Genomic DNA, 26,512 nt, shown 5'->3' with positions numbered 1-26,512 from the left:
TTTTTAGATGTTAAGTATGTTAAATGTTTAAGGATAATCAAAAACTTAGAATGTTTAAATTTCAAATCAGTAGAAAGAAAATAGAAAATTCAACCAAGCCAAAAGGAAGACCAGGAAAGGGATAAGGATGGGAAAGAAGCATAGCATAGAAAAAGAAAAAAATAGAAAGCACAAAATAAGATGGAAAAAGTCAATCCAAACAGACTTGCACTTCTGCACTATGGTGGGACAGATACTCTTAAGTGTTCTCCCAATACAAAACACTAGATTCTGAAGAAAACAAACGATTTAATTCATTGCTGCGTTGTGCTATATAAGAGAAATTTCCAGGTCCCATCCCTCTACACTCACACAAGGGGAAAAAAAAATTGAGCTGAAACAAAAGCAGGAAATGAGCAGGAAGTATCAGGCAAGAAGCAAACTTGTCTGAGTGCTGAAAATAAGACAAAGACAAACTGCATTCAGTCAGGAACCTTGCCAGGGCTACAGTGGTGCCAATGGGTTTGGAACTGCCTCACTGGAAGCAAATGCAAAATCACATCTGAAGGAAAGCATACACAATTTAGGTCCTTTGTTTTCCCACAGATTTAGCTTAGCCACACACTAAAGAAAACAAGCCAAAGTAGTACCCAACAGTATTTAGTACACAATGGTACACACAAAAAATTAGACTTACAAGACTTAAAATACCGAAATGATCAGAAATAGAATATGAAATATTTATGAAAATTTTAAAATTAGAAATGAACTTACAAGAGACTATAATGAATAAACAGGAAGATTAGAAAAAGAATAAAATGAAGAATATAATTATTGACATTAAAACCATCATTAGTGTTTTTAAATCGATCAGACATTGCTGAAAAATGAATTACTAAATAAGACAGCTGATGAAATTAACCAAAATGCAGCACAGATAAACAAGATGATGAAAAATATGAAAGATTAAAGGACATGATAGAGTAAGAAAGTCCATCATTTGTGCAATCAGAGTCCTAGAAGAATAGAGAAGCAATATTTGAAGAGTGGCTAAAAATTTAACAGAACTAAAATGAATTGAAAGAATCAGAAAGCCAGCATACACCAAGAATAAAAAGAAATTCACATCTCCAAACATTACAGTAAACCTGTAGAACACCAAAGAAAAAAGAGATTATTTTATTAAAAGTAGATAGAGATAAAAGATAATCTAAAAAGTCAGACGCTGAGGCACAAAGATGTTGAAATACCAACTTAAGGCCACAGAATAAATAAATAGCAGAGCGGGGATATACGCATTCTCACTTAAGAAAGTGTACTTTTTACTACTTTATTTTCTCTTTTTAAACTGTCCCAAACTGTTTACTTTACTTTTCTTAACCTTTCTTTTTTTTTTTTCTAACTTTCCAGTTGTCCAATGATTTCTGGCTGAAACAATTACAAGGATTATTAGAAAATTTGTAAAAATGTATTATCTAAAAAAGTAATATACACCTTCATATGAATTTTAACTACCTTACCAGAATACTGCATGTAGAAAATTCTATAGTCTTTGATCCTAAGCACTAAATATTTGCATGGTAAATAATTTCTGATATTCTTGCTCCAGGTTATTGTTTTTGATAACCCCAACTCCCTGTTAAAAATCCTTGATAGTTAGGGAATTTTCAGATGTCAAGAAATCTAAAACTAATTAAAAGTCCTCACCAGGAAGAAACTATTTTTAAACAACTTTTATTCATGTTTGTACACTATTTTTATCATCCTTTCTTTCTTATATCTGGAAAGGATATAAACTTGAGAACAGACCTACTCCAATCCAGTGCTGACCCACACTTTGGTGTCTTCTAGAAACATCCTCTATGTCTTGCAAATTATAAAATGTCCACAAGCTTATATCTGATTCTTAATCTGGAAGGCAAAAGGGGAACGCAACAACAATGGGGGAAATAGTATACCCATCACTTTAGTCACTGTGTATATTTGTTGTGGGTATGATATCCTTAATCTCATCTCCAAATCTTCATCTACAAAATTGTAGAGAAGATTAAAACACACCTAATCCATTGTTTTTAGACCCTACAGACTGGCCAGAGGAAATGGACTTCTTCCATTATCTGACATTCTTAAAGACCTATCACTTTGAATTTCTAGTGTCATCCTTCCCTTAATCAACTTGTATGGAGAGTTCCTTCTAGTTCTTTACAACAAATACACTCCCCAGCCCAATTCCCTGCTGGGCCTCTGCCACACAACTCATTCGTTCAATACTTAACTGAGCACCCTCTGTATGCCAGGCATTGTGGTAGGTTCTAGGTATACTAAGAATCATTAATTGAATATACACTGCTTTGGTATTTTTTTTAAATCAACTTATCGAATGGTACATAGTACTTCAGTCAAAGACATACATTTTTAGCAGGTTAGCTGGCAATAGAATTTCTTATAGCTATTTCCTAATGAGGTGAACTTCTTGAGCAACTCCATAGTTCACAGAAAAAACCTGCTCTTTGGTACAGCATACCAATGGTTTGGCCACTCTATTTTTTATGTACAGTCATATATATCTTCCTCCCAATGTTTCCACAATGAATGGAAAATGTACTAATGCTGACCATAATATTCTTTTTATTGAAAAGCAATATAAAATAGCTTTAGAAATAAGAGGAAGGTAATATTTTACATTATTTCTGTTATGAATATGTTTATGCTTTGTGCCAGAATTTACTTCCCATAACTATATTTGCTTTATTTGGAACATTTTATATTGTGTTTCTACATTATTGAAAGTATTAGGGTTTAATTTAGAAGAGCTTAATAAACTTAATCTGAGAACAACCGTCTTCCCCTTTTTTCTGAGCATGCTTATTTATGTTCAGTGTGGAAATCTGATCCTGTTCTCTTCCAATCAGCCAACAGTTCTTTTTGTACCTCTTCTGGTAGTTCATAGAAAACTTCAGGATCAATGTCAGAAGGAAAAGTAATTTTCTCTTTGGTAGAATCTTGCTCTCTATTTTCTGTGAGTCCTTCATGAATAAAGACTGTTGCCATCGGTTGTTTATGGCTGTCTGTAGTGCAGTTTTTGGAGAAAAGTTGCTCACTCTGCACATTTGGAAATGAATGGAAAACAGATACAGCAGGGTCTGTTTTTGAAAAGTGGAATCCTTGAGACTCTTTAGGTCCTTGACTCATTAGTTCATCTTTTAAGTTACTGTCTATATAATGTGAATAATCCTTTTGGTTAGACACATAAGAGGAACTACTGCTATTTAAGCCTGATGTTCCTGGTTCACAGGGAGATACAGAGGATATCTGTTTGGTATTGGATAAATGATCCCTAGGATTTAAGGAACCAGCTTGCATTTGTTTTGTAGAAAAGAAAGATAATACTCCTCTAGAAGCATGTAATGGACAGCTCAAACTTCCTTTCCCTTGAACTTTTTCTCTAGATTTTCCAGAAAGGATTTCTTCTTGAATATCTACTGGAAGCTGCTTAAAGACCTCTTGGTCAATACCCTCAGGAAGTGAGGAGAGTGGAAATTCATTACTGTCTTTTTCTTTAGAAAAACCTGTAGTATCTGGTGGAGATTCCCCAGTTCTTTCAATTCTTCCAGTTGGTAGAAAATCCCAATTTGTTTCCTTGTCTTTAGAAAACTCCTCCATATGAGTGTCTTTCATTTTCTAGAATACAAGGATAACAGAAAAATTTAGATAACTGGTATCTTTTAAACATTCATGCTGCTGAAGTGTGATTGTAGCTATTATCCGACCAACATGTTCCTGTCCTACTCCATAACTTCAATCCTTTTGGCCAGTTCCAAACAACTAGAAATGATCAATCCACCACAATTAGTCACACAACTGTGTGGATCTTTACTCACTATTCCAGGAAGACGGCTTCCTTCCTAGAAAGCACTGAGCTAGAAAGTAGGTATGTACTGGAAACCTGAAAAGGACCTTAACAATCACGTATTCAAACTTCCAATTCTGTGAATAAAAAGACTGGTGGCCTATAAAAATAAAATGATTCACCAAGGGTATCTAAAATATATGTATATGCCCAGATAGCATCAAGGGCTGGTTTTCTAAAATTCCCTATTTTGAAGTGTAACATTTAACAGAAAAAAAAAATACTTCTATGGTAAAAACCCAGTATCATTATTAAGATGTAACACTATTCAATATTTACATGAAATAAAAATTTTAAAACACCTTCCATTTTAATTTGCCTAATTTTCCCTCTGCTTTCAAGCACCATAAAAATGTACAGATAGTCAAATACAATTCAGGAAACATCAACACATTAGTAACTTCCAAAAAGTAAGAGGAGAAGAGATTTGGGTCACTGTTTTTATTGAGCACAAACTGTGTGCCAGACATGTACAAGGTACTTTCACTTATGTTTACTCTCTAATACTACTGTGAATGAAAGACCTTTAATTCTCATTCTACAGACTGATTAAAAAGTAAAAAGTAAACATCTTTTTAAATGTCAGTTAATAAACAGAATAAAAAGGGCCACTGAAAAAAAGTAATTTGAAGAGGGCACTAATTCCGTATTTCCATAACACTATTCTGTTCTCATTATAAGCTTAAATGTAAATGAAAATATTACTAAAATTATAATGACTGATTAAACAATAAAAATAAAGAAAATAATAAAAACATTTTAAATTAAGAGTTGGACTTCCCTGCTGGCGCAGTGGTTAAGAATCTGCCTGCCAATGCAGGGGACATGAGTTCGATCCCTGGTCCAGGAAGATCCCACTGCAGCGGAGCAACTAAGCCCATGAGCCACAACTACTGAGCCCATGTGCCACAACTACTGAAGCCCACGCACCTAGAGCCCATGCTCTGCAACAAGAGGAGCCACTGCAATGAGAAGCCTGCGCACCACAACGAAGAGCGGCCCCCGCTCGCTACAACTAGAGAAAGCCTGCGTGGAACAACGAAGACCCAATGCAGCCAAAAATAAATAATAAATAAAATCTATAGATAAATAAATAAAATAAAATTAAGAGTTAACTGTAGGCATAAACAATTTAGTAAAAGATGATTATATTTTAAAGCATTTGGTAAACAAAAGTTTGCATTTTCTTTTAGTCATGTGAAAATATGACTAGCCTCTGCCTCTCTATTGCCACACTCTTAATTTCTACAATTGTAAAATGAGGAGTCATATTCTATCAATATTGCTACCAGAATTTTATGTAATTTCAAAACGAAGAAAATTTAAATATTTGAACAAAGACATCTGGGGGGGCTGTCACTGGTAGCTTATGTATAAATTGACAAGATTAGATTTCCAGTATTTGAAAATATTTTCATATGAGCTAATCATCGTATTCCTATATACTGTTATAAATGTTTTAACAGTTCCAAAACAGAGAACTTCTATCAAGGTTTTCTCTTTTATCCAACGATGTTTATGTTTTATTCTTAGATCACAGTACCGTATACTTAAGGCTAGAAACCATAATATGAAAGGCACTATTATAAGTAAGTCATTAAAATATCACCCAAAAGAATCTCTAAATTATATCAGTTAAACACAAATTTATATCTCTAAATTTAACCATACAAATCTAGTAACAGTGTACTTACAAAACTGTGCTTGCCAGAGCGTGAAGTTGTTGATAATGATGGTGTTAAATAATAATCAATAGTCCCTTTCTTAGCAGTATTTAGGGCTTTAAGGTTGCAGAAGCACACACTTAAAAGGGTAAGATGAAATGGCATCTTCACATTCACCATATTTCGAAAAAGTTTCATAAGTACATCAACCATTGGGGTCATCACATCATAATTTCCTAAATAAAATGTTTAAGAAGACAATATCTAAACACATTATATCATAATTGATATTAAGAGCTTAATCTAATTTATATTGCTTAGATTAAGAAGTTAAAATCCTAAATAGATATCATTGGGACATCTTGACATTATTTACTGAACTGGGACATCTCAACATTAACACCAACTGCCAAATGAGTTAAAGTTTTCAGAAGATTTGAAATATGGAACTTTTAGTTATGGGAGAATGATGAGGTCAGAAAATCTCCCCATAAAATTAAAATAAAACTGAACAAAATGGTCAAAAATAATCATTCTGAGATTCTGGAATGAACCAAAGGCAAATGAAGTGAGAAGCACTGATTTATGAAAAGCTGCTGGAACTTAGGTAATGAAGTGGGGACAGCAGCCTTATTGGTTGGAGTTGCTTGTATCCCCATTTACACAGTGCAGTTTGTATAGTAGTTTTACCAGGATGAGGCTGGCTGTGAAAGCCGGAAGCTTTGCTGCCAGAAAGGACTGACCTGATTTGAGGTAGAGGGCAAAAGCCCACACCCAGCAGTGTTGCCAGAAAAATGAACAAACTTGGTAGGAAACAAAGGAAATCACATAGCTCTTGAGCCTGAGGTTGCAACTGTGGTTGGGATGAGTGAAAGATCAGTGGACCAGCCATAAACTTAACCAGGAGATCTGAAAATGAGAGAACCACAGAGGGACTAGATAAGCTCTCCTCACAACCCCAGCTGACTGAGAGCTGCACACACAGAGAGGAGCCAAGCTTTCCACACATCTCTCACCAGAATGGCAGCAAGCATACCAGGGGAGATGCAAGAAGGATGAGCCGAAAATAAAGGCCAAGGCAGATTTGAAAAAGGCCTAAATTTTGAAAGTGCTCTCCAACCCAAGCACTTGTCTGCTGACAGAAAATGAAAGCCTTCCAGGCTGTAGTATTTGAGCTAACCTTTGACCAATTATTGTCTAACCACCAAACTATGCAGACACAGGGTAATCTCCTAAGAAAACAAAATTAAAAATTTAAATTTAAATTAAAAAGAAAAAAAGTTAAGCAGAGAGATCAGGGGCAACACATCACAGGGGAGGTAGCTTAAGTCCAGACAGGTTACAAAGAAAGAAAAGGAAAAAAAAGCCCACAGGGAAAAAAATCCAAATCCAGAGTTTCTAGAGTACGTTATCTAGTCCAATTTTCAACAAAACATTATAGGGCTTCCCTGGTGGCACAGTGGTTGAGAGTCCGCCTGCCGATGCAGGGGACACGGGTTCGTGCCCCGTTCCGGGAGGATCCCACATGCCACGGAGCGGCTGGGCCCATGAGCCATGGCCGCTGAGCCTGCGCATCCGGAGCCTGTGCTCCACAACGGGAGAGGCCACAACAGTGAGAGGCCCGCGTACCGCAAAAAAAAAAAAAAAAAAAAAAAAAAAAACATTATAATACATACCAAAAGAAAAAAAAACAGGAATGTGATTCATACTTAGGCAGAAAAAGCAGTCAATAGAAACTGACTTTAAGTTCAATTTAGCAAAGACTTCAAAGTTGCTCTTATAGATATTTTCAAAGAAAGAAGATCATTTTAAGGAATTAAAGTAAGATAATAACCACTACCAAAAAAGAGGGAGTCTCAATAAAGAAACAGAATCAAACATACAAACAAAACAAAACAAATGGAAATTCTAGAGTTATAAAGTATAGTAACCAAAACAACAACAACAAAATCACTAGATGTGTAACAACAGTTTTGAAGTGACAGATGAATCAGAGAACTTGAATACAGCTCAAAAGAAATTATCTAACCTGATAAAGAAGAAAAAAAGTCTGAAGGAAAATGAATAGAATTGCACACACCTATAGGACATTATTATCAAGCATACCATCATATGTGCAATGAGAGTCCCAGAAGGAAAGGAAAGAAAAAGAAGAGAGAATATTTGAAGAAATAAGAGCCCCAAACTCGCCATATTTCATTTAAAAATTTAGTCTACAGAATTAAGAATCTCAATAAATCCCAAGTAGGATAAATACACACACACACACACACACACACACACACACACACACACAAAACCACTTAGATATACCATAGTCAAACTGCTGAAAAAGACAGAGAGGTAAATAACTCATCACGTAAAGGAGAACAACAATACAACTGTGCCTGGTAACAATTTATTGCCTCTCAGCTACAAATCACCCTTCAGTAACTGCTGTGTGATGATGCGTTGGACTCTAAAATTTTTTTTACATTGAACTCAACTGTTAAGTTTTGTCAGTAGGGAGAACTGGAGGACCATTAAAGGAGAAAGGGTGTTTCTCCTCCTGGTTCTGATGTACTGTCATTTACCTTTTCTTGCTCCCATAACATGGTCTGTGTGCAGTACATATGTGTGGAAATATCCAATAGTGCTGTGCCATACCACATGTTTGTGGAACGCTCCGTCCCTCAGCAACCTCCAGCCCCAGTCCAAGCCTAGTGACCATGTTACCATGGCACTAGCAACTCAAACACTGCACATACCAGGCCTGTGCCATAAACAGCACCCTGACTATTCCTGCATACCCACCTAATAGGCTTGACTTGCATATGCCACAGAAAGTTGTTTCCTCCAGCTCTTCCTATGCAGACACCATACCCTCCACCTTTGCACTAGCAGAAGAATGAAGATTCCTTCAGCATAAACACCTACCAGTCTCAGCTTGCCCACATCCTGGAGGATTGTTAACAGAAGCCCTCCCAACATGGACACCTGCATACCCCAGCTCGTGCGCTGCCCTGCCGGTGAGCAAACTCCCAACATCCCAACACCTCCTGTGCACCCACCAATCAGCCTCAGCTCATCTGTAGATCAGAGCGTGGTATTCTCTTTGCCCAATAACTATGGACCAGCTCTGGGCCAGGTAACTCAAAGGATTTCTCTACCATTTAGTGTTCTGCAACCACACCTTCTCCTTGAGGGGTAAGAGGACTCTCTTTTCCAAGTTTGCCCTTCCTTGGATACTTTTCCTTAGCCCTCAGGTACCTCTTAGAGTAGCTTTATATCTTTATAGTCACTCCCCTATCATAATTTAGTAATTCTTTGAAACTTTCCCTGTCCAGATTTCTGTGTGGTTATTCTCTCTTGATTGGAACTATTAACAGGAATCTCTCCTGATTAAGCTATTAACAGCTGCCTCCTCATCAAAAATAATGAAAAGCAGAAAGCAATGGAATACTGTATTCAAAGTATAGAAAGAAACCAGTAAAGGGTTATATATCCAGACAAACTGTCATTCAAAAATGCTATTTTGGAGAAGTAGTCCATAAATTTTAGTTAAGTAGAATGGTGTTGCTCAACTCTTCTTTTCAAATGCAAATGGAACATTCTCCAGGGTAGACCATATGCTAGGCAACAAAATAAGGCACAATATATGTAAAAGGATTGAAGTTACTTTAAGTATGTTCTCTGATCAACTAAAATCAAAATGGAAATCAGCAACAAAAAGAAATTTGAAAAATAATCAAATATTTGGAAATTAAACAGCAAATTTCTAAATAAGTTTAAGGGTCAAGGAGGAAATCACAATGGATATTAGAAACTACTTTAGTGTTAATGAAAAAGAAACACAACAGGGGCTTCCCTGGTGGCACAGTGGTTGAGAGTCCGCCTGCCGATGCAGGGGACACGGGTTCCTGCCCCGGTCCGGGAAGGTCCTACATGCCGCGGAGCAGCTGGGCCTGTGAGCCATGGCAGCTGGGCCTGCATGTCCGAGCCTGTGCTCCGCAACGGGAGAGGCCACAACAGTGAGAGGCCCGTGTACCACAAAAAGAGAGAAAAAAAAAAAAAAAAGAAACACAACAAAATTTATGGAATGCAGCTAAAGCACTGCTTAGAAGGAAATGTATAACTTTAAACTTGAATTATTAGAAAAGAAGGTAAGTATAAAATAAATAATGTAAGCTTCCATCTTAAGAAACAAGGAGTGGAAAGGCAAATTAAACCTAAAGCAAGCAGAAAGAAGAAAATAACAAAGATCAGAGCAGAAATAAATGAAATAGAAAGTAGAAAGACAATTGAGAAATCAATGACACCAAAAGTTGAATCTTGGAAAAGATTAACAAACTGATAAACCTTTGCTAGAATGACCAAGGGAAAAAAAAAAAAGAATACACAAACTACCAAAATCAAGAATGAAAGAGAGGACATCACTATAGACCCTACAAAAATTAGGATTATAAGGGAATATTAACAACTTCATGACAACAAATTAGACAACTTGGATGAAATGCATACATTCCTAGAAGATACAAATGACCAAAACTGACTCAAAATGAATAGAAAATCAGAATAAACTTATAACAAATAAAGAAATCAAATTCTTATTCATAAAAGAACAAAGCTAGAGAACTTACACTACCTAATTTCAAAACTTACAACAAAGTATCAAGGCAGGATAGAACTGGTGTAAGGATAAACATATAGATCAATGGAATAAGAAGGTCAAAAATAAACCCTTACATTTACAGTCAATTAGTTTTTGACAATGGTGCTATGGCTATTTAAAGAGGAGAGAACATTCTTTTCAACAAATTCTGTGGAACAACTGGATACCCACATGGAAAACAACTGGATACCCAAAACTCCCTGTGAAGACTACCCATCTTTGGATCATATTTCTAACTCAAAGTTTGTTTTTTTAAGAGTTCGACCTGCCAATTAAATTATCAGAAAATTAGTCCATTACCTGTCCCTAACTTCTGAATTATGTGGGATGGAATTGGGCACTGACGACTCTCACGGCTATAGTGCTTCTCAGATGAATACCGACGGATTATTAATCTTACTGTATGTGGCTTCCTTCCATCTTGGCAGACTCTAAAAATCAAGAGAAAGAGGAAACAAGGAATTAGAAAAAGTATTATCTAAAGTTTTTTTAATGGTCCAATATACCTCATTTACCTAAAGGTGCCAGATTTAGTAACTGTAACAATTTTAAATACAGTTGATAATTAGGCAGTAGGCAATAAAGGTCCCTGAATAGTCCAAGCAAACTTCACAAAGTCTACATAATAAAGATCTGAAACTTAAATAAGGCTCTCAGGCCTCATGCAGAATTGATTGCTATCAGAAAAAGAACAGAGATAAGATATAATAATAAGACATTTTACAATCTAAATCCAAAACGTAACTAAAAGCAACATATTAAAATCAGCAGGAAATTTAAGAAACAGAGAATCATTTACTGACAGAAGCAAATATACAAAAAGTGACAATTTTTTACACATGTAAAAAAAATAAGATTACAAAAAGAAAAAAAAATTTAATGAGATTATTTCTGTCAAAAAGCACTCCTCAAATAGATCCAAGGGAGTCAGTAATATCACCATTATATGGCTTTAGAGAAATAATGTGAAAGATTAATTATACACTATATTTAGGAAGGTAAGTACTTGTCCATGCATCTTAAAAAGTGTTCCATCCAAATAATCTTGGTTTTAGTGTTGAAAACAAAACTTTTAATGACATGGAAAATCCACTTATAAAGTAGAAAATCTAATTACTAGAGAAAACAAATGTCATCAAAGAATAACATTTTCCTTTCTATATGTGTCACAAACATAAAATACAAGTATTATTAAATATACTCAAACTGATTTTGAATTAGAAAATTTGGATTTTTGTAGTAAACAATTTTTTTCTTATTGCTTTATCACAAAACTTCTTGACTGCTGCTTTATTAAGATAATATCTTAAATGGTTCCTGTAAACATGTTACTAGTTTAAATATCTTCCAGTTCTATTAAGTTAATATGCAACTCAAAGAGTGTAATTTGGTTCCTATAACTAATTAAGACATACTAGAAAAAGGTTATACTCTAAGCAATCTTAAGACCAGTGCCTAGAGAATGGATTAATGGACCAGTGCCTAGATGTATGATTTTATACCTCTTACATATCTATAGTATTAATCATTATATGCTTGAGAACATTCACACACATGCACAATTTTTTTTTTGCCAGTTACTTAGATGGCATTATACAACTCAGTCACTGATATAAGGGGCCATTATATAGAAAAGGGAATGCCAAGCAGAGATAAGGAGAAATGGTTAATAGTTATTTCACAGGTTTAGAGCATCTAGAGTCATTTCTGGGTTGATGCTTCAAATAAGAGAACCTATAAAATGTATACTTCTTGTGGTTTCTCTATGTGCACAACTTTTTCCAGTGACCAGGCATTTCACAGTAGTCTTATATTTAGCTGAAACAAAGCAGATAACCCAGTTTCACTAGCATAGTCACAGGCTCAGCCTGAGTCATATCACTGAAGCTGGGTCATATAGCCAGACAGTTGCATGCAGCAAATGATGAGCTGCACGGCCATGCTCAAGACATGGGATTGCAATGCATGTTGCATGACTGCAAAGTTGAAGGAAATTTCACTCTATCAGTTTTCTGAGAGTTACAGTCATCCAAAAACCATCTTCTCTAGTCACATTAGCCATCCTAGCATCATTACAGAAGCACACCTACCCAGAACTGTTAGACCCCTGACACCTCACTTTGAGAAATCAAAGAAATGGGAGGAAAAGAAATGGAGTACTGAGAAATATATATATGATGGCAAAGGAGCATCAGAAAACTCAATGTCTTGTTCAGTTTATGCAATGCTATTTGTATACTCATAATCCCAATTGACACTCTTTATGTATTTATAGGCCAGTAACCCTGCACATACCCACAATCACTCTCACTGCTCACACATAATCCCATTAAGCTATTCCTTCATCTGACTCCATTTTCTTTCACATGGTCCGAGGCACAGGAGATAAAAGGGTTCTTCTGCTTTCTCCATCAATTTCCTATCCTCAATCATCACAAAGTTTATAGGTGCCGTGATTCTAGAGATACCCATACAACTCCCTTAGGTTAATGATCAGCAGCTTAAGATCCACAGTAAACCACAATGTTACTAAAATTAAGACCAATGGAAGTAGATGAATTAAATTTAGTTAAAAACATCTGTTACTTTATAATGATCTATCTTTGCATGTTTAGTCTCCAGTTAATCGGTAAGTTCCAAGATAGAACATCAAGTATTCTTTCCATGTACTATACACAGAATCTATAAGATGATATGGCAAAATGGAAAAATCACCTGTTCAAAAGACTAGCAAGTAGTTCTTCAATCTTATTTTTAGCTTCAACTTCTGATGAACATTTTTTGAATGAATCTTCCTCACTAAAGGACTACCAAAGAAGCACAAATAAGGATTAATAAAAACCCAAATAAACATATCCAATTATCAGTGTATATGTCAAATAAATGTTCAACACATTCTTTACTAACTTACCTCATGTACTTAGTTTGAGCCATTTAGTTCACTTTTATATTAAATCTTTTTATCTGCAAGTTATTGTACTCCACTAGAAAGTGCACTGGAAGTCAAGAAAATTACAAAGCTCTAGTACCAATGCCACGCTTTCTTGTACGATTACAGTGAGGCTCTTAATCTCCTAGGACTTGAATCTGAGTTTAACCTTGGGCAAGTTATTTAACCTTTCTAAAGTACAGTATCTTCATCTTAAAAAAATAATGGGAGGAAGAGGGAGTAAGGGAGGGGGGAAAAGGTATGAACAAACTATAATACTACCTACCTGGAAGATTCACTGTGAAGATTAAATGAGATAATGTATATATTATTATCCCTCAGGAAAAAAATTAATCAATGTTATCTGGGTGATTATACCTTTCTCCATTTCCTAAACCATTAGACTACTCTGAAAACAAGATTTTTAAAAATTAAAATATCTTGCCTCCTGTATACAATATAGGCTATTAAAATTTTAATATAGGCTATTAAAATTAAGTAGTGTTCAATCACAGTGGCTAACTTGAGACTTAAATACTAATTCTTAGATTCAATTTAAGAATATTTATTAATCTACTATAATAAATAGCCTTCTCATAGGAAAGGGATCATGTACTAACCTAAAAAGCAAATTAGAATAGTAAGAACACAGTAGTAAAACTAGAAATCTTTACCTCAAATAATGTGACAACCAGTATTCAATTAAAATGAACATCATCGCCACATACCTGAGGAGGTCCTGAGGGTGTCACAGGAGAGTTATCCTCTCCAAAACTGAGCTTCTGGATACGCTGAGCAACTGAAATTCCTAATTCCCTTTCTAATATTTTGGATGAAAAGGTTTGAAGATCACGCACACTACTGATACCCAGTGCTTCCAGACGTTTAGTAGTTTTATAGCCAATACCTAAGCAAAAAGAGATGCATACGGTGTTACAATAGTTTTTCTCTTTAAAATTAGCCAATTAAAATATTATAAAGATATCAACCACGTCTTTTGATACCATAATTGGTATTTTGCTAAGATCAAACTTTATTAAAAATTAGGTTGTTGTTCTGCTCAAGGCCTCTGAGTTATGAACCACCTTGAAAACCTAACAACCGTAGTATAATATAATGAATAAGGAGACAACCAATAAATGCTGTCTTGATATTGATAAAATGAAAATTTTACCACCTGTTACATAACAATGTGGAAGTATTGAAGAATCATAGTTATTATTCATGTAAAGAAAGACTGTCACTAGAGCAATTAAAATTCATTACCATTTGCTAATTATTAGCTAACTTGACTGATTTCTATACACAATACCACACATTTACATCTGGAGGTAGTAACCATCCCAAATACAACTTCGATCCAGAAAGCAAACAAACAAATCTTCTCATTAGAGAAACTCCTATGACAAAGTTCTTACACTAAAACTCAGTCATACTTTATCACAGGAAAAAAATTAATGCTGTGATAAAGGACCATACGCTTCCAGGTTATAACTTTCATGATCATATTCAAACTATACAAAAGTAGGTAAAACTAGGAAAATACTTTCATATATATAGATTCCTAATATAGATTCCCTCCAGAAAACGTCAGGTTTTTTGGTTTTCACCAAGAGCCAAGTACACAGGCTCTAAGAATTAATTACACGTAGCTGTAATTTTTAAACTTAAAGAAATACAATAAAACCAATATATATTTTTCAAATATACTTGTCTTACCAGGCATTTCCTTTATGTGGTTCAAACTATGAATGAGATCTTGAGAACTTTCAGGTAGTAAGAGTGTTTGCTGATTTGGTTTAAAGATGCCAGACACTAATTTTGCCAATAATTTATTAGAAGCCACTCCGGCACAGCCTGTGAGACCCAACTGGTTATACATGGCTTCCCGCATCTCAGCTGCAATCTGAGATCCAATAAGTAGTCTGATGTGCAAGATGTCATGCAGGTTTATAGCTATAAAAACAGCCAATGTTGTTAAAAGTCACCATCACAAATTTTAATTTTCTTTTTAACAAATGAGTTTTAAAAAGATAAAGGGCTTAATCTATATCCAACCCCCCTTCCCTACCACCATACTGCTACACACTTAACTAATCTCTCTTGTCCTTCACAGGAATTCTGTAAAGTAACTACCACAAGTGAATTCCAAGGCCTGTGATAGCAAATGCATACTGGGAATGCTGAATGATTAACAGATTACAAAAATTGATCTCATAAAAAATTCCGACAGACATTAGTAGAACTTTTACTCATGTTTATCTGGAAGTAAGCATAAAAGTAAAAGTGTTACATTAATGATAAAGCTAACATTACAGCTTTAAAGATCTGAATCTAAACTTTACACACTAGTGGTATGTGCTATTAAAAACAATTTTGGATTTGTATATAGTTTAAGAGATCTTTTATTAAAAGTATAGGGAAATTATATAGAAACAAATTTCCTTAGGTGTGAAAATGACACTAGAGTTATATGAGACAGTCTTTATCCTCAGGAGTATTTACATTTCAAGTGTTATGATGTCTGTAATAGTGGCTCACAATCTATCAACCAGTCAATAAACAGCAAGATAAAGCAAATGTGGCAAAATGATAACAACGGGAGTATCTACAAGGAAGGGCATACTGACTGTTCTCATTGTACCATTCTGTCAACTTTTCTGTAGGTTTAAAAAAAATTTTTAATACAATCTTATGTGGAGGAGAAAGAAGAATTCAGGAAGAATTAGATATTTTAGGATATAAGACCTAGCTCTCTGTAATATGTTCTAACAAATAGAATCTAAGTTTGCTTTAAAAATTATACAGAAACACATTTGGAACCTTCTTGCTACCCAGACCTTGTAAGTGACAAAAGAGCACAGGTACAAAAGACACATGAAAGCTTCATATCTTCTTCTAAGACAGAATGGTAGCTCTACTTCTTTTCTTCTTTAATATCAGGGAGGTGGATAATGACTGAAGATTGATCCACCAGCACTCAAAAAAGGGGAATAAGAGAAAGCACATGCTGGCTGAGACCTATGAGCAAGTATGTCAGGACAAGTCTTAGAGAAAAGCAGCGTAGCTTGCCTTCTACGTGGTATGATTTGGAAGTCACCAGCAGTCACAAGATGTTTGAAAGCCTAATTAGATATTCAGTAGAGTTGATTGCAGCTTATCTTCAAATGCAAATACCCCTGGAAATACCATCAGTCATTCATACTTTAATACGCGAAGGAGAGGAACCATTCTGTTTTCTTGCTAAGAGTTGGCAAAGATTATTTGAACTGATTAAATATGAGCTTGCAAAAGATGGCAGGTAGGCCTGGACAAGCTTCCACAAGGGCTATCTTGAGAGGGTCTTGATGCCTTTGGAGAATAGAAGTGAACAAGCAAAGAGGCAGCAAAGGCAAATTTAGTCTACCTAAAATTTTGCTTAAAAATGGTTTTAAGAAAATCAAAAATTACTCTAAAAAGCCAACTCCTGTAACTTAAGGATGACCTAAAGAGTCATCCTCTTTAAAAACGATAACACAGGGACTTCCCTAGTGGCGCAGTGGTTAAGAATCCGCCTGCCAATGCAGGGAACACGGGTTCGATCCCCGGTCCAGGAAGATCCCACAGACCACAGAGCAACTAAGCCCGTGCACCACAACTACTGAGCCTGCACTCTAGAGCCCGCAAGCCACAACTACTGAGCCCACGTGCCACAACTACTGAAGCCTATGCACCTAGAGCCCGTGCTCCGCAACAAGAGAAGCCACTGCAATGAGAAGTCCGTGCACCGCAACAAAGAGTAGCCCCACTCACAACTAGAGAAAGCCTGCGCACAGCAACAAAGATGCAATGCAGCCAAAAAATAAAATAAAAACCGTAATACAGGACTGTGTCAGAGAAATGAAAAGTGCGCAAAGCACAGAGCTAAATGTCATCAAAATACAATTTTCTGCCTATTTAATATGGAATAGCAATACCTGATTCTAATCATCTTAGACTGCTGAAATATGGCTAATACATCCAACAAAAGCCAGAATACTTTCAGAAAGACATAATCAACTCTCTGAACTGACTGAACATTAAGAAATGTAGATACTTTTAGTTACTAAATAGAATGAATAAGAACCCACTTACACTGATTACCGTATACATGACCCGACACAGTCAGTGCTGAGGGTTCATCACTTTGAAGCTGCTCTAGTCTCTTCTCAACCATTTCTGTTAGATCCACAAAATTTTCATCAAATCCGAGTCTCTCAACAACTGGACTAAATTCTTCCAACAACTCTAAATTAAAATAACATTGGAGCACAGATGTAACTGAAGTTGTAACTAGAATAGATTTACCTCTTTTATACTTAAAAAATAACAAAGTATGTTGTTAAAGGTTTTACATATATTCACAGTCCCATAATATCTTTAATGAAGTCCTCAGTTAACTGGAATTTTTTTTTCTGTACCACATTCTGAGTAAAGGCAGTATTTTCCAACAAAATAAGTCCAAACATAACATTTCCTGGGCAGATACTCATAGCAATAAATTTCTCAATCCCCTATACCTATAATTTCTCTATCTGTACTACATTAAACATCAATGCTTATAGTTAATTATGATCTTGAAGCAGTAGGTCAAAGAATAAATTATAGTCTGCTTAGAAAAGTAAAAACAAGTAATAATATATTCTAGCTATGTTTTTCATAAGAATTTTAAAAAGGCAAAACAAAATAAAATTTTAAATTTCCAGTTAATACTAATCCAAAGAGAAAAGTTACTTAATTTTCAAAATATACTACAATGCAATACTTTTTGATTAGTCACCCTCTAGCACATTCCTAAGGGCAGAGATGGACCATGACTTACATGTATTTGAATGCCCAGCCTCTAACAGAATGCCTAGTCCGTAACTCAAATGTTTACTAAATCAAGCTGAACCAAGATTTGAAATAAGTTCAAAAAGACTTACCAATTCTCATTTTTAGGATTAAAACTAATAATTTGAAATCATTAAGAAGAATTTTCACTTCTCTCTAAATCACCTATGATACCAGCTGGATGGCAGAAAACAAATTATTAGCCTCTTATTATATAAAAATGCATAGGTTCTTAAAGTCCTATAATATGAAAGCTCTGTTTTATTGATGCCAACACTGATAACAGCAGGAGAAAACAATTAATAAAGACAACAGTGTGATCTGGTGACCACCAAAAATCACTTTCAACCTACCTAGAGAAAACTATATATCTACTCTGAGGAAAAACTGACAAGGTGTCTGACCATATAAAAGGATTCTTTTGAATTTCCCTCATCAATTTCTGCTTTTCTTCCCCAAAAGTAGATACCTGATGTCCAGCAGTAACAGGTAGAAAATAAACGTTTATCAAAACAATACTATATAAAAAACAAAGAACAAGTTAAGTGCTAAGGAGAAAAGCAAGTTAAGTACAAAATCATGCACAAAGCTGGTGGATCGCTGAATATTGATTGATTATATTGGTTCTATTACTAGGTCATAGGAATAAATCACTTATCCATTCCTGAAGTTAACCTCTTTTTTGCTGTCAACTTGTCAACTCCATAAACAAGAGGCATTTATTAAACATATGATTACACAAGGCCAAAGAGAGGAGTTATAATTAGAGAAAAAACTATCTAGACAAAAATGTAATACTGTAGAATAAAAATATGAAGTAAACAATAAGGTTATACATCATAAATTGGTCTGAAATAAATTCAGTATAGGACTGTTAGGCTATGTTCCTATTTCAACTCAGAAAATACCATGAAAAAAATTAACAAAATAACATTTTATCGATGCATAAATCATGCTTAGAATATTTATTGTTATTCTATTAGTGCATTTTTAATTCTTTCAAGATACTACTTTATAAGTTAAGAATCAGCATAAAAACTGAGATTTACTCATTGAATTTCCAGTAGATATTTTCACTGTGAAGAGTTGCAGTGGCACAGAAATCATAAGAGAAAGACTGATAAGTCTGACACCATAATGTCAGACAAAACACAAATTGGAAAAGTAAAAAAGATGAAACACAAATTGGAAATATATTTATAACACATGGCCATCAAAGGGCTAACTTCCTTAACTTCCCCAAACAATGACACAAACCAATCAGAAAAGAGAGGAGCAATCTAAATAAAAACGGGCCCAAGTGAAAAGGCCATTCACAGAAAACATATATAAATGACCAAAAATACATGAAAAAATGCTCACACTTACTTATAGAGAAATGCAAATCAAAACAATGATTTACTATTTTTTCTACCTATAGGCAAAATCTTTATGAATATCTAATACTGTCATACATACTAGCAATATGTTGGGACAACCTCAAGTGCAACATATAGCAGTATTTCTAATACAAATTATCTTTGATCTAGCAATTAAACTTTAGGAACTTACTTTAAGGATATCTTCATGAAAGTATGTGAAAATTCCTGTATGAAAATGTCTACTGAAGCATATATTTGTAAGAGCAAAAAGTTGGTAACAGAGAGATAATCCCTCACTATCAGGGAAACCACATAATTTACAAGATATCTTTTGAATAAAAGGAGGTGCTATTAATAATTACGTAGGGACAATGGGCATAAAGTGGGACATACTGTCTTCATATCAGTAAAGGAATGGTTAAATAAGTTTGGGACAAAATACAACAGAATACTGTGCAGGCACTAAAAAGAATGAGGAAGAGCTATATGAATGAGATGAAAGATCACCAAGAACAAAGGCAAGATGCACACTGTCTGTATTATATCATCTCTTCTATGTACAGTAAAAATTAACTTCTGAATATTCAGATACACACACATAATTGTGCACATTGTCTATTCACACACAGACATATACACATATGTGGCGGAAGGGGTTTGGGTCATTGTTTTACACATATGGAAAAACCTGATACTGGTTTTTGCATCTTGCCTTTTACTCACTCAACAAGGCAATCTCAATGAGTCAAACAGTACAGCACCAATGCATTCTTTTTAATGGCCATATAATATTCTATCATAGAGAAGTCTTAGGTTATTTAGCCATTCTCATCCTGGTGAGCAATTGTTTTCATTCTATATTTTTAGCAATTATGAACCATGCTACAAGAAACATTTTTGTACATATACATTATTTTAGTTCTATTAGATAAATCCCCAGCAGTGGTATTATTGGGTTAAAGAATATAATAGGTATCTTTAATTTCAAAACATGTTTCTAGATTGCTTTCTTGAAAAGGCTGTAATACTTTGTTTCTACTTTTTCTCACATTCTTATTTTTGGTACTAATGAATTTGAGCATTCTTTTTCCACATTGTTGAATTTGTTCTTTTTGTTAATTGCCTATTCATATCCTTTGTCCATTTTTCTTAAGTTTCTTTTTCTTGTTAATTCCTAAGAGCTCTTGGATATTATATTTAATGCTTTCATCTGAAAACTGCTACAAATAACCAAAGAACAAGTAAACAAAAACAATAGCAGGGCTTCCCTGGTGGCGCAGTGGTTGAGAGTCCACCTGCCAATGCAGGGGACACAGGTTCGTGCCCCAGTCTGGGAAGATCCCACATGCCGTGGAGCGGCTTAGCCCGTGAGCCATGGCTGCTGAGTCTGCACGTCCAGAGCCTGTGCTCCGCAACGGGAGAGGCCACAACAGTGAGAGGCCCGCGTACCGCAAAAAAAAAAAAAAAAAAAAAAAAGGAATTTACTAAAACAATAACAAACAAGATAAATAAAAAGCTGATCCTTATACATTTTAAAACTGTATATATTTGCCATATGCCAGTACAACACATGGTTTCATTTTTCCTGTAATTTATTAAAACACTAAGATTCAAACCCAAACCTTAGTAAGGGGGAGTTTATCTACACTGAAATATTTAATATATACATAAAATCTAAGAAAAAATATACTCCTTATCTTTGCTAATACTTCCTAACAAATTGATTTTTAATTATGTTAATCAAACATTACAGAAGCCTCTCTCAACTACCATTAGTGCATTAGAGTACAGCATATTTCTTCATAGTTTATTTAAACTTGGCATTTAAACTTATAATTTAAAATATCTGGTTCTTTTTGGTTTATCTTCTCCCATTTTCTCACTTAAAAATTATTTTACATTTTCTCATATTTATGTAAACATCAGTGTGACAGAGTTCAAATTCCTTCCAACTATACATTTTTGTCACCATTACTCATAATATATTAAGTCATTCTCATATAAATTTGTTTTAAATGGGAAAGCCCCAAAATAAAAGGAAACTGACTTATGCATTTTACATTTATTAAAAGATTCATGTAGTTAACAGGCATCCTATATAAAAATTAATGCTGAAAGTGTATTGCCCATAATCTGTACCTGTAACGTACCTGTAACCTTATATGACATCTCTCTGTAACGAGTCAAATCTTCTCCATTAACTAATACTAGCTGTGGACACTTTTCTTTTGCATCTCTGACATTCATAAGTTTCTTAACTCCAAGTTTCCTAGCTTCATAGTTGCAGGTAACCACCAAACATTTCTGCTGAACCCCTATAAGAAATAAATATTTTATGAGAAAAATAAATATTTTATGAGCAGGATTAAAAATTAAAATATAATTTACTTATTCCATATTATAATTGTAAGTTGTAATATCATCTGTTTTGATAAGAATAAAAAGCTCTCAGTTAAAAAATACAGCCTCCATTCATCAAAGCTCTATGAAGTACAATTTAACAAAAATTACCACAAACAAGCAATTCTATGAAGTCTTCTGCAAAAAGATACAAATAAAATCCTTCGAGGATTTTTTTCAAACAATACAAAACCAAATTAAGTTACATTGAATTAACTCTATATAACTTTATATATAACTCTAGGCCATGTTTTACCAAAAAATAAAGCAGATGAAAATAACTGAGTACGATTAACTACCGGTTGCTGCTAGAAAACCTAACTTGTCTCCTGAGTAACTTTCCAATGAATATAAAGCAATGTTCTGTTACAAGTGCCAACCTACAGCAATTACTAGGGATCTCCCCCAATCAGTGTTCTAATTATTGAACTGTTCTTCATAGTAATCTTCAGAAAAGATTATAGACAGTGAGGTGGCATTATGAGCCCCCTCCTTATCAAAATGATTAAGTTATGATCATCTACAGACTTTAAAAATTTTAGTTTTCCAGTAGCTTAAAATTGCTAAAATTATTTGCTTTTCTCTTTACACAAGTTGACTACTTGTTTACCATTATTAAAGTAACGTTCATCTAAAATATGTAAAACACAAATATGTAGATGGGAAAAAAAGGTTATGTCCATTCCCCTAATGTAAGACATTTTGTTTCTAAAATGTTGATACTATAAACAAGGCAAAGAAACATTATTTCATACATTTTTGATATATCAGATTATGCTCAAAAATAGAAGCACTGAGTCAAAAGTAATAATTTACGATTCACCAGTGAACTATGTAAAAAATCAGATTAGTAACTTCCTTAACTAAAAAAGCAGTCTTTTAATGCAGGATTAATGGACTCACCATTATGTCACCAGCCCAAGTTAAGTAGTCATATATCTGCTGAGTATAAACGGAAGACTATGCTGCTTTCTCCTAGAAACTTTCAGCATTATATCCCTCACTTCCTGGTAATCATTCATTCCTGCATCTTAATTACACAATACCTTTTTACTAATCATTACTTACAGAACATCTTGTTACCATGCTACTAGTTAGAAATGCCTTCAGAAGAAAATTGAGGTCCCCTAATCCTAACTCCTTGACAGCCTTAATTTTAAAGATCCTAGACTGACCTTGGCATACCAAAAACTAGTCATCAGTCATCCCTCTGTTCCTTAGTAAATCGACTAGGCTGAGCTGAACTGGGGACTTATCAAAACCAAAATAGACACCAGAGGGAAGCAGCAGGTGAACCAAAATTGCTCTTTATGCTTTTACTAAAAGATAAATCCTTACTACATGCATAAAAGAAATTTTTAGAAATTTAAATTACTTTCCCAATTTAAGATATAATAAAAAAAAGAAAGTTTTTTTTAAAAAGCCAACATAATAGTAAGTAAATCCCCAATGTAAAATTTCTCTTTGCCTTTTATTTTAAAAGATACTTATTATTTTATGGAAAGCTTGTACTGTATGCCTTAACATTTTGGGTTCTGTTCAAAATCCAACTATTTTGTCGAATATTACACAATTCAAGAGTTGATTTCAAAGTGGGAGAACAGATGACAACTTCCATTAAAATTAATGAGAGATTGTTCTTAAGATAAGACGGTTGTAAAATTCCAAACATTGAGAAAAAGACTAAAAGTTTATCATGGTCTCTCTGTTCATCCGTTTGGTTAACTATACTACTTGTGTCATGTTCACCATTTATTAAACGATTATAAAGTTTACACCTGTAGTGAAGCAAAGATTACTGTCTATAAAGCATCATAGAACTGCTTCCAACATTTATTAATATGGTTAATAAATCATAATATAATAAACATAATAAATAATGAATCCTATTACACAAAGAAAATAGTATCAAACTCCAGAATTACCTAAAGGTTTGCCCTTTAGTTCTGGATTTGAGATCATTTCTACTTGTGCGTAAAAGCAATCCAGATCCACGTGTACTATGACTCTAGATGAAGAACTTCCTGCTGGCACCACTTGATCATGGACTGCGGCACAATATGCAAAGAAATATAAAAATACATTCAGGCTGTTTATCTCCTCTGAGCAACTGCCAGCCCCTTAAAACATGGCAACTGAGAAAGAAGAATGCAGAGTGATTTTTAAAGTTTTTTTCCTGGATTTATCACGTGTCAAAGCATCTAAAAATTACAGACATGAGAGAAACTCCACCCACAGTAGAGTCTTCAGTCCTGTTTACTTACTATTTCTTTGTATACTATATTTTTCTCAGGATAGTAATAAATTTAAGGAAAAAACTTTATCAATAATGGAAGATTGCAAGAGGTAATCCTAGGACTTGGAAGTTTATGAGAACATTTAGAGTAAGTTGCAAGGGGCAGAAAAGTTTAAACACTGATCTTTCAACCAACTTAAAAGGTATTCTAAGTGGCATGTCCTTAAAATAAAAAAATAATCTGAAATACAAAGCAGCACAAGACGGAACCTATGGGTCCCAATGGACTACATTTAGCTCCCATATGAGATCAAGATTAGCTGGTTCAATGCTGAATACCCAATACTTAAAACAGAGCCTGGCATATAATAGACTACCAATAAATACTTGCTACATTGAAAGACAGAGTAAATATTTCCTGGATTTTAAAAAGTGGTTCATGTCTTGAGGCAAGGGGCAGAGGGATAAGACAGAGGAGATTCCAGCTCTTAACACCAGTTAAAAACAAGGCAGGGGGCTCCCCTGGTGGCGCAGTGGTTGAGAGTCTGCCTGCCCATGCAGGGGACACGGGTTCGTGCCCCGGTCCGGGAAGATCCCACATGCCGCGGAGCGGCTAGGCCCGTGAGCCATGGCCGCTGAGCCTGCGCGTCCGGAGCCTGTGCTCCGCAACGGGAGAGGCCACAGCAGTGAGAGGCCCGCGTACCGCAAAAAAAAACCCAAAAAACAAACAAATAAAAAAACAAGGCAGGTTAAATGCAATGTGGTTTTCTGGTTTGGAGCCCGGACAGAAAAAAATTAAGTGGAAAAAAACTGGTAAAATCTGAATAAAGCTTGTCCTTTCATTAATAGTATGCCAATGTTACTTTCTTAGTTTTGACAAATGTATCATGGTGATGTAAGATATTAAAGTTACGAAAAGCTATCTGTGCATCTCTCTGTAAATCTAAAATTATTACAAAATTTAAGTTTTTAAAAAAGGGGGCGGGGGTCTAGGAGGCAGGGAAGGAGAGCCTTGGCCCCAGGCCCGGGGGTTGGCGCGCTGCAAAGTAGGGTCCAGAGGTTGGAAGTGGGTCACCGGAGAGGCGGCCACTGCAGACGTGCCTCGTCCCCGGTTCCGAGCGGAGCCGTCCCTTCCCGTCTGGGCTGAGCCCGGGCCCCAACCTTTGCCAAACGGGCGACAAGTTCCCCCGCTTCTGCAACCTTTAGGCGGCCGGGGACTCTTCCGCTTTCACTGGGCTGTTTGAGGGATTACAAATGCAACCTCGATTAACCAACTGACGCGCCCACCCTACTCCTACTGGTCAAAAAAATCCCTCTCGGGATCTTGGCCTCAAAACACCGGGCAGCGAAGGGCAGCTCTCTCAGCGGAGCCGGGAAGACGAAAGGACCCGAGCCGGGCGGGACGGTCGCACCCCAACGGCCGCCGCCACTGCCCCGGGAGTCCTCCCGCCCCGCGCTGCTCATTTACACCAAGGGAGGCCGCCGGGCTCCTCAGGCCCCAGCGCACCCGGAGAGCTGCCGGCTGCCCCCGCCTCGGCCCGCTCCATGGCCCGAGCCGCGTCCTCTTCCTCGTCGCGGTCGCCTTCTTCCTCGGGCTCCACCCCCTGCTTCTGTGTCCCGCCCCAACGGCCAACCGCAGGGCAGCTTCCGACCGCTTCCGCCCGGTCTCCAGGGAAGCCGCTCCGCGCTGGCGCCTGCGCGGTCTGCGCCGACCCGCGGGCTGCTCCGAAGGACTCGCCGGCTGGGAATCCTCCGGACCAGCGTGCGGGGGTTCCCGCCCGCCCGGCAGTGAATGAGAGATTGCCGTACCAAACAGCTCATTTTTTTCTTAAGGTCTTCGGATTGAGTCCCACACCACAAATTTTAACTGTTTATCTTTACTTAGAAGCCAGCCTGTTCTCCTGATCAACTGTTAGCAGAATTGCTAACCCTTAGACGCTGAATGATTTATGCTGATGGAGTTGGAGGAAAGGATGGAAATTATGGTGACAGCAAGGCGACCATGTAAACTAATATGATTAGCAAGTATGTTAAAGTTTGCGTTTTGTTTGTTTGGTGTTTGATTCAAAGATACTGTGACAGATTGGACCCCTGAATTTTTAATCATTTAAACTGAATAGGATTTTGATACATGAGCTTTGGAGTCGGGTAAAATTCTCAATCCAGACCCTCCAACTTGCTAACTGTGACTTTGGGCAGGTTAAATAACTGCTCTGAACCTGTTTCTCCACTGTTTAAAAAAAAAAAAGGTCTTGTGTGTATTGGGATTAAATGTACGAATGAAAACTAACGTACGCTTTAATATTCCAATGAATATAAAACACCTGGGACATGGAAGGTTAGAAGGTGCTCAATAAATGTTCATTCTCTTTGCTTTCTGTTAAGATGACTTTTGTGCCTGTGTGTGTTTCTTCCAACAGAGAAAATTTGGAAATTTCTGTGCGTGTGTGTGAATGAATATATATATATATATATATATACACACACACACAAAAGTATTTTGATTTTTTACAGGACTTTTTCTTAAATAG

The 26,512-nt window shown here is 35.8% G+C and overlaps 1 protein-coding gene across 6 annotated transcripts; it reads right to left on the bottom strand.

The window, feature by feature from the left end:
• Positions 1-1,519: 1,519 nt before the first annotated feature.
• POLI (DNA polymerase iota) lies at positions 1,520-25,752 on the bottom strand. Of its 6 annotated transcripts, none has more exons than XM_081251865.1 (10): positions 25,450-25,752; positions 23,671-23,793; positions 21,496-21,660; positions 17,247-17,399; positions 14,853-15,089; positions 13,862-14,040; positions 12,920-13,011; positions 10,505-10,635; positions 5,584-5,789; positions 1,520-3,660 (listed from the first exon to the last, which is right to left on the bottom strand). In XM_081251865.1, the coding sequence occupies exons 1-10, from the start codon at positions 25,526-25,528 to the stop codon at positions 2,845-2,847; spliced, it is 2,181 nt and encodes a 726-aa protein (XP_081107991.1). In that variant the 5' UTR covers positions 25,529-25,752; the 3' UTR covers positions 1,520-2,844. The 6 variants fall into 6 exon arrangements, with proteins under 6 accessions (XP_081107991.1, XP_081107993.1, XP_081107990.1 ...); XM_081251866.1 differs by having other exon boundaries at positions 1,521-3,660; positions 25,489-25,751; XM_081251862.1 differs by having other exon boundaries at positions 1,521-3,660; positions 25,394-25,547.
• Between the last annotated feature and the right edge of the window lie 760 nt (positions 25,753-26,512).

The sequence above is a fragment of the Mesoplodon bidens genome (assembly GCF_964165515.1).
Source record: "Mesoplodon bidens genome assembly, chromosome: 13".
NCBI lineage: Eukaryota > Metazoa > Chordata > Mammalia > Artiodactyla > Ziphiidae > Mesoplodon > Mesoplodon bidens.
This window is presented reverse-complemented; position numbering and strand designations above follow the sequence as displayed.

Bases quoted from the DNA above. Each gene is read 5' to 3' on its own strand.
- POLI (XM_081251865.1), bottom strand. From the start codon at position 25,528: ATGGAGCGGGCCGAGGCGGGGGCAGCCGGCAGCTCTCCGGGTGCGCTG. The intron at 10,636-12,919 runs GTGATTTTTCCA...CTTGATTTTTAG, and splicing joins CTTGCTAGTCTTTTGAACAG to AGTCTGCCAAGATGGAAGGA. The intron at 3,661-5,583 runs GTAAGTACACTG...CTTGTATTCTAG, and splicing joins GCTCTGGCAAGCACAGTTTT to AAAATGAAAGACACTCATAT.